Source organism: Galeopterus variegatus, unplaced genomic scaffold, assembly GCF_000696425.1.
Source record: "Galeopterus variegatus unplaced genomic scaffold, G_variegatus-3.0.2 Scaffold2953, whole genome shotgun sequence".
Taxonomy (NCBI): Eukaryota; Metazoa; Chordata; class Mammalia; order Dermoptera; family Cynocephalidae; genus Galeopterus; species Galeopterus variegatus.
In genome coordinates, this window is record NW_007729064.1 from 97,419 (window position 1) to 112,036 (window position 14,618).

The following is a 14,618-nucleotide window of genomic DNA, read 5'->3' on the forward strand; positions in this document are numbered from 1 at the left end:
GGAAAAGCTGGCACCTGCACAGCCACAGGGAGCCCGCCGCCATGCACCTGTGGCACCAGCCAGGCACTTTATTCACAAAGGTGAATATTCAGACAAAAGTCCTGAGCAGGATGAAGGGAAAAACTGAAGATAGACAGAGAGCACAGACTCTGGAGGAATCATAACTGGTCTGAGTGCGGAAGAGACAAACATTTGCAGATGCGTCTCCTCAGAGAAATGAAGAAGAGCAGTCCTTGAAAAAGGAAGAAACTGAGGACAAGGGAGAGCCCTGAATTATAAAAATGGATTGCAGAATCAGGGGGGAAAAAGGCAGTTGAAGAACTGGGTGATAAATTTAAGAAACTTCCAAAAACACAGAGTAAAAGGGTAGAGAGACTAAAAATAAAAAAGAAAAGGTAAAACACAGAGGATTCATTCAGAATGTTGAAAATTCAACAAAAATATGTACAAAGAAATGAATTTGTCAAAGGAAAGATACAAGGAAAAATACATGAGTACACAGCTTAAATGCATCCGGGAAGGGAATGGCTCACACCAAAACATATTCTTACGAAATTATGAAATGTCCAAGTTAAAAAAAGACCCTTTTCCCTCCCGGGCAGGGGTGGGTGCTGGTCGCTTCAAGGAAAACATCGGTCGGACATGATGTTTCTCGTCAGACCTACAGGACATGAGGTAATGGAAAACCCTTCAAAGTTCTGAGGGAGGACCGTGGTGAGCTTGGAATCCCCACCTGGCGGGATGATGAAGGTCGTGTGAGAGCCGAATCACGGCAATCAGAGATGCATGCGTGTTCGCAAGGTTTATCTCCACGTGTGTCTTAATGGTCCTTGAGGATGTGCCGCATGGCAGGAGGAAGGAAGGAAAGAAGACAGGGGTCCTGCAGCCGGTGGGTCTGGACTGGAAGGGCGCACCTGTGGGGCCTGCAGAGTGAGGCCAGGTGGGTCCTGGGGCGGGCTCCCGGGGGGCTTCTCGGGAAGGAGGTGGCCCCTTCTGTGCATACCACGACTGAGGGTCTACACACCTAGCAAGTGTGTTAGAGCCATGTCCTTTTTCTTTTCAGTGAGAAAAAGAAAATGAGGTGTCCCAGAAGAAAACATGCACAATATTTCAAAGGCTATGTAAGGACATTTAGATACAAACGTGCATTAAACTTATGTGTGACGTCATGCTGAGCTGGTGACGGAATCAGTGAGGATCTACGTGACCTGGACACCAGGCACGTTCTCTCTCAGGGGGAGTTGTGTTGACGGAGGGTTGAACGAGATTCCTGCTCACCGCCTGGCTCTGCCATGAGGACGTTCACAACGTCTGACCCTGCAAGTGTGGTTTGGTGGCCTTCAGCTCTTAGAACCACCCAGAAAGCAAAATATTGAAGACTTAATTAAGGGTATAGAATAGAATGTAAATATTCTCAGTGATGATAATATGTAAAAATAAATTAATAGTCGAGGGAAGTTGGCTGGGAAGGGAAAAGCTGAGGCTACCTGTCCTCAGTTTACAGGACAGGAAGTGAAGCTGCACCATCTAAACCGGACAGAATAAGAAATAAAGGTTTAAGCACATTATCTAAATTTACAAATATTACAAATACAGCAGTGGGAAATGAAAAAGTATCAAATTTTAATAGCAGAGTCGATAGATGTTACCTAGAGTTGGAAATCTAGAAATGTGGAGCCAATACGTATGCAGGGTCACGGGAACAAAATTGGAAATAACCTGAGAGGAGGCGTGAGGAGGTGGGTGGGAGAACGCTGCTTGTCACTCTCGAGCTCTCTTTGCATTTTTACCATGTGACCACACTAACCAGATAGAAGTAAAACTATTCTGATCTTTTGTGATCATATTTCTCACAATGGCTGAAACATGGTTTCCCCTTCATAAGTGGGAAGCTAATTGATGTGAACAAGTTGGCCCCCCTTCAAATGGAGGGACAGACTGAATCATGTTTTATTTCAAAATAATTTAGTTTTATAACAGTGTGACACATACAGCAATTGGAATAGGACGCATCACTCCCTCAGAGTCTCTTAGGCACTCGCTTGAATGACTGAGCTAGAATGAAGACTAAATGGCACATCAACTTGAAGTAAATGCATATTTAAAAATATTTCTATTAGTAACTTTGCGCATTTCTTCCTAATCTGTTTTTAATCAATATGTGTATTAAATTTTCCTCTTGTAACAGGAAAGTACATTTCAGCAATTTATTCCTCATCGTTTATAAATCACTAATGAGGGAAGTGTCACCTGAAATTGTACATTTGCTTCATAAATATGGTCCATGTAAGTAAGTGGCCTGCACGTAAAACAGCGCATTCCCTGCCAACCCGGAGTTTCATCTTCCCACAAGCCCTTGCAGGATGTTTCTATTTTCCAGGTGAAGCCTGAGAGCAGCTTCCAAAACTTGCTGGAGTTGAGTTTCCCAGGAAAGTGGAAAGATGTTGGCCAGACACAGCGTGGAGTAGGGAAGGGGTGGGAAACTGCTTCCCACACCGCAGTGATGTGCGCCGCTGGGGTTGGAAGCGTGCTGCAGGAGAATGGGCCGCAGTGGCTGGCGTCTGTGTCCTGTCCTGGTCTTTCCTTTGCAGACCAAATGCTAATTTAAACTGAGTTATCCTGGAATCTGTGGCAGAAATCTATGTGATGCCCCAATTTTTTAATTTACCAAACTTTCATTTGTGTGGTTGTACGGCTCTGTGTAATAGCTTTTTTACAGTTCTGTTTATATTGGATCTAAATGGTACTTCATGACCCATTCCATACTAGAGTATAAGACTCACGAGGGTAGGCGCTTGGTCTATTTTGTTCTCTGCTGTTTCCCCAGAGCCCAGCAAGGCAGGCATTCAGCAAATAACTTGTGAATAAAAGAGCCCATCACCAACAGTAACTACCACTCACGTGGTATTTATTATAGGCGAGGTATCTTTCCAAGTGCTTTATATCCATGAACACATTTCACCTTCTAAACCCTGCTAGGTAGGTGTTACTGTTATCCCCATTTTAGAGGTGAAGAAACTGAGTCCCAGAGAGACTAAGTGGCCACCCAGGCTCACACAGCTAGCTGCTGGTGGAGCTGGCCTTCAAACCTAAGGGATTTGGTGCCAGAACCGTGCTCCGGGCCTGCAGCCCCACCATGCGCTGAGCGGGGGGGGTGCTGTGTCTTCTCTTTGCACCCCCGTGCACGTGCACGCAGAGCAGTGCCTGTGTCCAGGGGCATCAATGAGCAGCTGCTGGCTGGGTGACAGTCACACCCAGCAGTGGTGATCCTGGCCAAGACGAGCTCAGCCCTCAGTTTAGACTGTTTCCTGTTCCACGGGAGGCAAGTGCCGTTGATGCTCTGCAGCGGCCCAGACGTGTGTGTGCCCCCACATGCAGTGGTGTCATTGACACAGCGGAATCGCTTTGGCTTAGGACGTTATATTTATAAAGTCATTTTTACCTTTCAAAGCATTTCATATACTTTATCTCATTCACAAAATTACATGGCATTTTTATTTCCATTTTCCTAAGAGCTGAAACTTTATAGGGTAAGTCATGTGTCCTTGAGCCACGTTTAAGAAGGGTCCTGAGGGCTCTGCTCCTTCTTGCATTTGACACTATCAGAGAGGCCCCCGGGGGTCTAGAATGACAAAAAAAATATGCCAGTCGTCTGGTGTTTAATTTATTTTTAAAATAAGTATTTTTGGACATGAGGTGATCAACTTCTGTCTTAGACTCTGCCTGCAACTGCTCAGCACGACGTGTGTGTCAAGCTTAAGGAAACCAAAGCCAATTATTTTGTGCAATAATCATTCTCTAGTAGGTCACTAGAGCTCATGCAAACTTTGGAAGTAGAAACAGTTGAATTTGAAAAGCTGGCAGGTTTGTTGTTATCGATAGTTTAGTGATTAGATGTTTTCACAACACTGAGGCTCAGATCCAGCTGTCATCTTCTCCCAGCCTGGCAAACCGAAGAGGCCACCTGCTTCCCCAGCAGGATGGACCGTTCCCCTCCAGGCGGGTCACTCTTGCCTGGAACTCCCTCCCTGTGAGCAGCTGGGGATGGAGAATCAGGGCAGGAAGGAGGGTATTCATGGGGAGGTGTGTATCCCCAGAGAGGACTAGAACCTGCAGGTGCCAGATTCTCCAGAAAGAGCTGGTCCGAGCCCAAGAGACACAGGTGGGGCTGGAAGCATCAGAGAAGCAAGGCAACGCCAGGAAGAGGGAGGGTGGGAGAGGGACAGCCCACGAGGGCCTGGCAGGGGTTGGATGTGAGGAGACCAGAGCTGGGAGTTGCCAGGAGAGCAGGGGGGGCCTCCTACACGTCATGTCCCCTGTGTTCCCCTGTGTCCACCAGTGTCCCCTGTGTCTCCTCTGTGCCCCATGTCCGAGGAGACCAGAGCTGGGAGTTGCCAGGAGAGCAGGGGGGGCCTCCTACACGTCATGTCCCCCGTGTTCCCCTGTGTCCACCAGTGTCCCCTGTGTCTCCTCTGTGCCCCATGTCTATCTGTGTCCTCCTGTATCCCCAAGTCCCCTGTGTCTCTCTGTGTCCTCCCATGTTCCCCCGTGTCCGTCTGTGTCCCCGAGTATCCCCTGTATCTCCCTTGTTCCCCATGTCTATCTGTGTCCTCCTGTATCCCCAAGTCCCCTGTGTCTCTCTGTGTCCTCCCATGTTCCCCTGTGTCCGTCTGTGTCCCCGAGTATCCCCTGTATCTCCCTTGTTCCCCATGTCTATCTGTGTCCTCTTGTATCCCCCATGTCCTCCTGTGTCCCTCTGTGTCCTCTTGTGTCCTCCCGTGTCCCCCATTGTCTCTTTTTGTCCCCCATGTCCTCTTGTATCCCCCGTGTCCATGTCAAGGAGACTTGACCTGGCCTGACAGCCTTGGGTGACTCATGCATTGGCCTGGCCTGACCTTGGATCCCAGTGGTTGCAAACACCAGCCTTGTAAATCCTTCTTGTGAATGATCGTGGGGAAATGCCTAACGGGGGAGACGGGCCAGACCCCTTCCATGTTCCCTGTAGACATCAGGAGGAGCCTGTGCAGGTGGGCAGGGTGGCCTTTCCCTATGCACACCGTGATCACTGATGTCTCTCTATTCCGCTGTGTTTTTCTCTGCCGCGCCTTTGTGTGGAAGACAGACCCTGTAGCTCCCAGGATCAGGTAAACAATAAGGTCCCTCCTTTGGGGATGGAGATTCCTGCAGGAGGCAGGAGGGGCTTTACCTTTGGTCATGACGATCCCCGCCAGTGCTTTGTGGCGGGCGTGCATGGACGTCAGGCCGATTGTCAGCTCGCGGAACTTCTGCGTGACCAGGTGGGACATGGAGTCGGCGAATTCCTGAAAGACACAAGCGCCAGGCCTCTTGATGGCTGGGCACGAGCAGCAAGTGCATGGCTGGGTCTCCATCCTCCCCCCTCCAGCCATGTCCCCATGGGGATGTTGGAGGTGCCTGCCACAGCACCCCTACACCACCACATGCATGGCCATTACCAGCCTGCTCTGCCCAGCCTCGGGAAGGAATGCAGCGTCACATGTTGATCGTGAGGAATTAACCCCCAGCGCTGCCCTTGGCAGAAAGCCTGACCTGTGACCGAGCAGGAGGCTGGCTTGTGCCTGATAGTCGCCTGGCCTGTGCCCGAGCAGGTACCTGGCCTGTGCCTGAGTGGGTAACTGGCCTGTACCCGAGCAGGTGCCTGGCCTGTGCCCGAGCAGGTACCTGGCCTGTGCCCGAGCAGGTGCCTGGCCTGTGCCCGAGCAGGAGGCTGGCCTGTGCCCGAGCAGGAGTCTGGCCTGTGCCCGAGCAGGTACCTGGCCTGTGCCCGAGCAGGTGCCTGGCCTGTGCCCGAGCAGGAGGCTGGCCTGTGCCCGAGCAGGTGCCTGACCTGTGCCCGAGCAGGTGTGTGGCCTGTGTCCAGCAGGTGCCTGAGCAGGTGCCTGGCCTGTGCCCAAGCAGATGCCTGGCCTGTGCCACACCTCTGACTCCACATCTCTGACCCCATCTCTACGTTTAGCCTCTTACGTACAGTGATAAAGCTGGTGCAGCCCAGAGCACGTGGCTCTGTGGCCCTCCTTTTCCAGCTTCTCCAGGTTCCATGGCTGAAATGGTACCTTTTCCTGGATGTGGCCCCTCGGCCGTTTTTCATCTGGGGCAGCTTGGGGGGTGACCATCACAGGCCTTGCAGCAGGGCAGCCTGGTTGGAGTTCCAATTCTGCCACTTACGAGCATGGGCAAGTCATCCAAAACCTCTGAGCCCTGTTTTCTTAATTCATGAGGTAATCCTCTTAATTTCCATCTGGTGGAGTTTTTGTGAGGATTAAGTGCATTAACACTTCTTAAATGCTTAGTGTTAGAGTGAGCAGGACTGAAGCCATGTTGGGACCTAAAACCCCATGGGCTTTAGGGAGATTTTAAGACTCAGTTTTTTTCTGGGTTTCCTCTTTTCTCATGGTTATTTGATATTATGAACCTTGGTTATGTGGCAAGATGGCATTATTTACATGAACGTAAGGTTGTTTTCTGGCCAGCCTGATGCTGCAGACTTGCAGTCCTTGAGAAATCAAGGAAGAACTCAATGAATCTGTGCTGATTCCTCCCTGAAGCAGGACCCTGAGATAACGGCAAGGACAGGAATGGAAACCAGACGGAGCCTTGGTGAGACCTTGCACCTGGCTCCTTGCAGGAGCCCCCATGGCTCACGTGCCCTCCCTCCTGCCATGTTCTGTTCCCTCAGCTCCCTCTTGAACCTCTTGAGTTTCTGAGATGGCTTTAGTCTGGTCATTCTCCTTCAGGTTTACCGTAGAGACGGGTTAGCCCAACATCTCTCCTCAGGTCACTGATGTTCCTGAATAAAGCTGACTTCCATTTTCACCACCATTTGACTTTTGGGTGGTTTGTTTCTGCTTTGGGGCAGGCAGCCTGCCTTGGTTTTGGTAACATTAGCTCAGGGCCTCCCACTCAGTAAGAGCTCAAGAAATGATGCCTATTACTCATTCTTACCGTTACCGTCATGATTACGTTTCCCCCAGAGCTGCAGGCACTGAACGGATCTCTATGTGGCTAAACCAAACCACCAGCTTATCCCTGAGGTGTATCCTCATGGATATCTGTTTTCCGATGGGCCAGCCTTTCACGTGTTCACCAGGTGCGTTGTGATGTTCTGCAGGCATTGCTGCAGGTGTGGGCAGCTCTCCGATAGGTAAAGATAGGAAAGATGAATAGACAGTGTTAAAACATCCCATTTGCAGGCAATAAAGCATGTTCATGTGAAAACAGGCCTGCCTCCCGGAAACAAAAAACCTGCCACAAAGGACAGCCGATGCCTTTCCCCCCAACTCTTCCAGATCAAGGGCGGCGGCAGGCCTGGGGCTGCGTGGGGTTGGCAGGGCCTGTCCCTGTCCCTGTAGCTGCTGCAGCTGCTGTGGTCGGTGCGCTCTACTTTTTAAAACTGCACTGTAAGGAGATGTGGAAGCCCCATAACGAGTGCTGCCAAACATTTAGGCTCCCCTGAGTGGGCATAATTCTGGATGCAGGGGGTAGAGAGTGTGGGCTTGACTTTTTGGGGACTGCTGTATACTTGGGGGTCTCCCTGGCTTGGCACCTGGCCCAGGATGCCCGGGTGATGCCGTCACCTGCAGGCTGTGGCCACAGGTCACGGGATTTTAGAGATGAGCCCTGGAGGCTGCTTGAGGCTGGGCTATCCCTGTGCATCCTGGAAACAGGTCTGGAGAGGGCAGCCCACATCCCTGAGGCAGCCTGTGTGTGTGTCCTAGGGTTGCTGGAAAGCAACCACAACTGGGGGCTTAAAACATCAGGGTGCACACTCCCACAGGTCTGGAGGCCAGAAGTCCTAGATCAAGGTGTGGCAGGGCTGCACTACCCTGAAGACTCTGGGGGCAGGTCCTTCCTGCCTCTGCCAGCTTCAGGGGACTCTGGCATCCCGTGACTTGTGGCCGAATCTCTCCAGTCTCTGCCCCTGTCATCACACAGTCTTCTCTATCTCTCCTGTCTCTTGTTAGGGCACTGGTCATGGCGTGACCCAGGAAGAGGTCATCTCAGATTCTACAGTGGCAGGATTGGATGTGTCCTGCAGGGGCCCTATCTAGCCCGCAGCTCCTGCCATTCACTGTCCACCTCATGCTGTAAAAGAGAGAAGTCTGTTGCCACAGAGGCTTGAATCCAGTTAGTTTCTATGAGTCTTGGAGGGCTGGCTCTCAGCTCTAGTGAGAAGATGAAGAGGTTGACTGTCTTTCTCCGGTGCCCGGATCACACATCATGGTCGTGGATGAGTGTCCAGAGGGCAGACTGTCGTCCTCACTGCCCCTGTCTGAAGATAAGGCCAGGTGCCAGCGCATGGGGGTCGTCTGACACTGCCGGTGCCTCCTCGTGACCTTGAGAGCCAAGCTCTGGGTGTGGTGCAGGAAAAGACCCAGGGCTTGGAAAACATCAGCCCCCGAGCACTGTTTTCCTACAAACAGCAAAGAGAAGACCCAGCCGCCCCCATCCCAGGGGCTGCCAGCTCCATCCTGCCAGGGTTGCTCGTCTCCCCAGGTGGACGCATTCCCCAGACACAGGGTTGAAGAGACAGCCCTGGCCCGGCCCATCCCTCTGTGAGGCCGGGGGCCTGTGGTCTTACACAGGTCTGGGAAGCCGGCTGTGCACTGGCCCTGACCCCGGCACTGGTCCCACCGTCTCCTGCGGGTGGGACTCTGGCACTGGGGGCTGAAAGGTCCAGAAAGTCTTCGTCTGTGGCTGAAGTTTGCGACGAGCCTTGAAGGAAGAGTAGGATTTACTACGTTTTCTTCTGCAGGTATTCATTTCTCAGGTCGAGTAATGGAATTTGCTTTCCTTCCCTGGCCAGCCCACAGCACACCGGCAAAGTGAGGAACATCTCTGCTGTTTTGCTGCGCATATGTCTGCCTTGCATGGGGTCTGCTCCTGGCCTGGGGCTGCGGTGGCTCCTGGACCAAGTCTGCTGCACACAGTCCATCCTGTGGATTCACACTTGGGAATCAGCTTCTTGCTGCCAGCTTGCTGTGTGCTCGCTTGACCTCCTCTTTTTTTGCAGAGAGAGCAAGAGTGACTTTGTGGTGTCATTTCTAATGAGGACACTAATCCCGTTGGATCAGGGCCTGCTATGGTTTGAACATCCCCCAAAACTCACACCGGAGCTTGATCCCTATTGTAAGTGTTAAGAGGCTGGGAAGTCAGATGGGAGGTAACTGGATCACGAGGGCTGTGCCCACGTGGGTGGATCGATCCATTTATGGACTGGTGGGTCATCACAGGAGCAGACTGGAGGCTTTACAAGGAGAAGAACACGTGGACACCTTCTCGCCCCTTGCCATGTGACACCCTGTGACGCACAGGAGAGCCCCCACCCAGAAGAAGACCCTCACCAGATGCGTCCCCTGGGCCCTGGACTTCCCAGCCTCCCAAACTGTAAGAAGTAAATTTCATTTCTTTATAAATTACTCAGTTTCAGATATTGTTATAAGTGACAGAAAATGGACTAAGACATGACCTCATTTAACCTTAACTACATCCTTAGAAGCTCCATCTCAAAGTACAGACACACTAATATTTAGGGTGTCAACACAGGAATTTGGGGGAGACACAAACATTCAGTCCACAACACTGTGCCTCTCCCACTGATTTATGTCCTTCATACATGCAAAACATTCATCCCACCCCAACAGCCCTGCAAGTCTTAATTCATTCCAGCATCAACACTCAAGTCGAAAGTCCAAAGTCTCATCTAAACATCACCTAAACCACATATGGGTGAGGCTAAAGGTGAGACTCATCCAGAGGCAAATTTCTCTGCAGCTGTGAACTACCAAAACCAGACAAGTTGTGTGCTTCCAAAATATGATGGTGGGACAGACACGGGACACACATTCCCATTCCAAAGGGAGAAACAGGGAAGAAGGAAGGGGTGACAGGTCCCAAGCAAGTCCAGAACCTAGCAAGGCAGACTCCACAAGGAGTCTTCAGGCTGGAGGTGATCCTGCTGGGCTCCACACTCTGTCCTCAGGCCCATGGGGACAACGTCACACCCTTGGCTCAGGGAGAGTGAGCAGACTTTCTGGGGTCTCTTCTCATAGGACACTGATCCTGTTGGACCAGGGGCCTGCCCTCACGGCCTCAGTCAGCCTCAATTACTTCCTTACTCCACATATGGCCACACTGGGGGTTAGGGCTTCAGCACATGGATTTTAGGGGGACACAAACATTCAGTCCACGGCATACACAAACTGTGGCATCACCTGAGCGATGCCTCCCTGACCACGGGTTATGCACTGGTCTGGCAGCTGCAGGGGCTTGTGCAGCAACCTTTCCTGCACCTCATAGGACATATCCAGAAACACGTGGACATGCAGGCATGGCAGAGGCAGGAGTGTCTGCCCACATGGGTGTGCTCCTCTCCTTCCTCAACATGGGACAAGGTTTCCTGGCCCCCTGGCTGCAAGGTGGGGCCTGTGACTGGGGCTGAGACTTGAGTGTTGGAGGAAATATGTTTATCATTTGTAGGTGTGATAGAGTTTGGAGGTGTTGTCCTCCCCAAACTCATGTGGAAATCTGATCCCCAATGTGGCAGTGTTGGAGCTGTTTGAGTCACAGGGGCAGATCCCTCATGAATGGATTAATGCTCTCCTGGGGGATGGCGGTAGTGAGTGAGTTCTCACTCTATTAGTTCCCACAAGAGCTGGTTGTTTATAGGACTCTGGAACCTCCTCTTTCTCTCTTGCTTCCTCTTGCCATGTGATCTGCTTGTACCCAGCCTGCCACTTTCTGCCATGATTAGAAGCAGCCTGAGGCCCACGCCAGATGCAGCTGTCCCAGAATCGTAAGCCAAATAAACCTTGGTTCATTATAGATTACCCAGTCTTGGGTAATTCTGTTATAGCAACACAAAAATGGACTAATACAAGGTGTGAGCCGCAAACTGCTAAGAGATACCCACACTCCTTTCTCTGTCTCTCTCCCTCCCCTGCTCCTCAACCTCACAATTCTTCTTCCTCATTCAGCTGGAGGCAGGGACCCCCAGGGCAGACCCCCAGAGGTAGGCAGCCAGTCAAGAGTCACCTGCTTGCTGTGTGCTGCGTCTCACACACACTGAGATGCTGATCTGTGAGGCTGTGGGTCACAGCAACAGCATTATTTGCTAAGCAATAGAGGAGAGAAACCTATTATAAAAAGGCAAATAAACCTGCCAATTGAATTAAAAAGAAGCAAACAGTGAAAAAGTCTGTGCCTTATTATGAATAGCACACACTTTGCATCATAACTCATAATCAACCTCACACATGTGGCCGGCCCATGACAGGCTGATCCTAGGCTGATGTCACACGCATGCTGCACGTGATTACCTGTCTACCCCAACCTTCTGCCTGATAAAGGATCCTAGGTCTGGATGGTCTGTGTGTGGGTGTGTGGTGGGGTCCAGGCCTCAGCTCTGTCCTCTGCCCTGTCCTGCTGGCCAGTTACAACACTTTTGATGCTTAAATAGCCATTACTGGGGCTGCGCTCATGGGATGTTCAGTCTGTGTGTCGGTGGCTGTGGTGCAGACATGCACAGGAAATGTAGGCATAGTCTGTTCACCCACTTCATGCCAGGTGATCTGAGATTGGTACGCAGAGGAGGACCGGCTGCTCTGGGACGTGTCTGTGAGAATCTGCGGAACTGCCTGCAAAGCCGGGCTCGGGGCCACACGATGTGGGATGGCTCGACACAGCGCAGTTGGGCTCAGGGCAGTACTGAGGTGCGTGTGCACAGCCCCCAGAGCCCCAGAACCCACATCCAGGGAGGGCCCAGGGGGGTTGCAGGATGCTGCCCCCAACCTCTAAACCTAGGCAGCCTCCGGGAGGACTTTTTTTTTTTTAGTCTTTTCCCCTATAATCTTTTTCTCTTTCTTCTTTCTTCTTCTTCTTCTTCTTCTTCTTTTTTTTTTTTTAAATAAAGGTGAATGTAAAAGTTAGAAGGCAAAGATTTCTTTAACTTTTCTTACTTTGGGTGGTGAGCTAATTGAAATGTAGAGAGATTTTTAGTTAACTGGTTAGAATGCATCTGTTTGATATTTAATGAGCATTAACATGTCCTGCCTGTGGGCCCTGATGACTGTGAGGACTGTCCCAGGCAGGAGCCACTTGCCTCCTCTACTGGCCTTGTGGCCTCCGGGAAGTGGTCTCACGCAGCTGTGCGGGACACATTTGTGACAGATCTGCACCTCTCCTCGTGCTTTCAGGGTCGCTGTGGTGGTAAGTTTTGGGCAGATGCTTAAATATTCTTGCGCTTGGTCCTGTATGCATGCCTTACTGTAAACTCACATCTTTTCAGACGTGGTTTTTGAGGGACAGACTTATGGGATGTTTATGTATTACCTGATAACCCTTAGTTTTCCTGGTTTTAAAAGTTGAAGGAAGAGAAATCGTGAATAACCATCTCCATCAGAAAGAAGAGCATCTGTTATCTGGGCTCGAGTTATCTTCGTACAGACTTGCAGAGTCTTTGAGAGATCAGAGATTTCCTGGTTTTGGAAAAGTCCAGAGGAAGCAAGCCCCAGAGTGTCTCTGCTCTGTGAAGCCTCCCTCACCTGCTCTCTGCGTGGTACTGCGTCTACCGCACCTCAGCTGTTCTAAGTGATTGGCTTTTAATTAAATCACATACATGATTGCAGCTGTACATGGTTTTTCATAGCTGAATTTGTGTATGTAAATGACATTGTTGTTGATTACATGGGGTGTTAGAAACTAGACAGAAACTTAGAATTCATATAGAGAGGCATACTCATGTAATTTAACGCTAGGAATCTTTAATGTTTTAATCACTTGGGATTTAATATATACAGTCAGCTTTGGTTACTGCAAACCTAACTAATCAGACCTTGCCATAACTGGATTTTCTTCCCCACCTGGCACTTGGTTTTCAGTAGAAGCAGCTAAAGTGCTCAAAAATGAGCTTCTAATTAAACTTTATAAATTCAAATTCCCGAGTATGTTCATGGGGCTACAGGGGTTCACTCAGTCTCCTAGGAGGGATAAAGGCATATCAACTAACACCAAACTACTTAAGTAGAGTAGTTTTTGAGCACAAGGGCCAAGTTGCATTTTATTATCACTTTCTAAAATAGTGTAAGACATTTTCTCTGACCTTGAGGACGTAGACATCTCATTGTCATTAGGAGCAGTCCACACCGTCACTTAACATCCTGTGATGCAGTGCCCAGGTCTGAAGTTCTGCAGTGGCCACCACGGGACCTGCCCACTGTGTCTGTCCACTCAAGCTGGCATCATAGAAGACAAATAAACCTACGTTTTTTTCTCCGCAGTGTACGAACGCCGGCTCCTTGATAAAGCCTTCCCGAGTGTCAAGCCTTGGTGGCCCCGTGTCCATGTTTTCCTGCAGACTCCTCTAGTACCTGGAGGCTGTACCCCTTCCTGGTACGGCTTGCACAGCTGTCTTTCTTTCTCTTATACATGCCGTATCAGTGCAATATACTACTGTCCTTGTGGACAAGGATTACTGTTTTTATTGAGTCTGTATTGGTTAGTAGTGATTACAGACATTGTCACTGAAAGCTTACTACTTGCCAGACAGTTTCTAAATGCTCTGTGTTTTTTCAGTTAATCCTCATGAACTGCCTCGTGATCAAGGGGCCACCATTAGCTGTACGTTTGTTAATGATCATGTGAATTAACTGCAGTGCACGTGTCCTTGGATCCATGTCAAAGGTCTCCCTGTGGCTCTTTGGTGGATTGCATGGTTATTTACAGAAAGAAGAGGCTGCTTCTTGGAGTGGCTGAGAGTGGGATGGTGAGGGAAGCCTTCCTGGAGGAGACAGGATTTCTCTGGGCTTTGAAGGAATCACATAATCAAAATTGGCAGGGATTGGAAGAGCAGGAAAATCCAGAGAGAAGTCATAGCCTGAAGAAATTCCGAGGGGGAAAACTTACTTCTGGGCTAAAGACAATGAGTAGATCAACCTGGCCTGAGTAAGGTTCATGCAGAGCAGGGATGAGAAATTAAATGGAAGGACCACTGGGGCAGAGGATGGATCCTGATGCCAGGCCAAGATGTGCATCTGTTAATTCAACAAATGTTCACTCAGGTCGGGCACTATCAAGCACCAGGGACACATCAGTGCAGGAAACCCGCAGACATCCCTGCCCTGCGGAGCTCAGGTGTCATCCAGGGGCCAGTGGTGTTACTGGGCTGTGGTCTGTGGCTGCGTGTGAGGGGCTCCACACCCCAGCAAGGACATGTTTCCATGCGTCTCATCTGGGGCCTGACGCTGAGGGTACACCGAGTCACTGTGGGTCTGTTCTGTTGTTTCAGCCTCCTTAGATGTCAGGTGATGATGATGACAACCGCAGGCTGGGAGGGGCCCCTCGCAGCTACGGCTACCTGCTCCTGTTCCCTGTCACCAGACCGCACTGAGAGCTCTGCTGGGGACCATTGATGCCTCATTTAATCCCACCCACAAGTGTGTCAATCAGGGCTTATTAGTCCCATTGTGTTGTTGCAAAAATGAGGGTTAGAGAGATTTGGTAACTTGGCCAAAGTTTTAAAGCAAACAGGTAGTTGAGGCAGAATGTAGTTTTTTTATGTTTGAATTCTGAGTTGTGGCAGTTAA

The 14,618-nt window shown here is 50.3% G+C and overlaps 1 protein-coding gene across 1 annotated transcript in view; it reads right to left on the minus strand.

Annotated features, from left to right (window-relative positions):
* Positions 1-14,618, minus strand: part of ADARB2 (adenosine deaminase, RNA-specific, B2 (non-functional)) — a gene marked incomplete at its 3' end in the record, with an annotated part of 183,823 nt that overhangs the window by 50,678 nt on the left and 118,527 nt on the right. Inside the window, 1 exon segment of the mRNA XM_008583522.1 lies at positions 5,207-5,321. Within this exon segment, the coding sequence (XP_008581744.1) occupies positions 5,207-5,321 (115 nt within the window).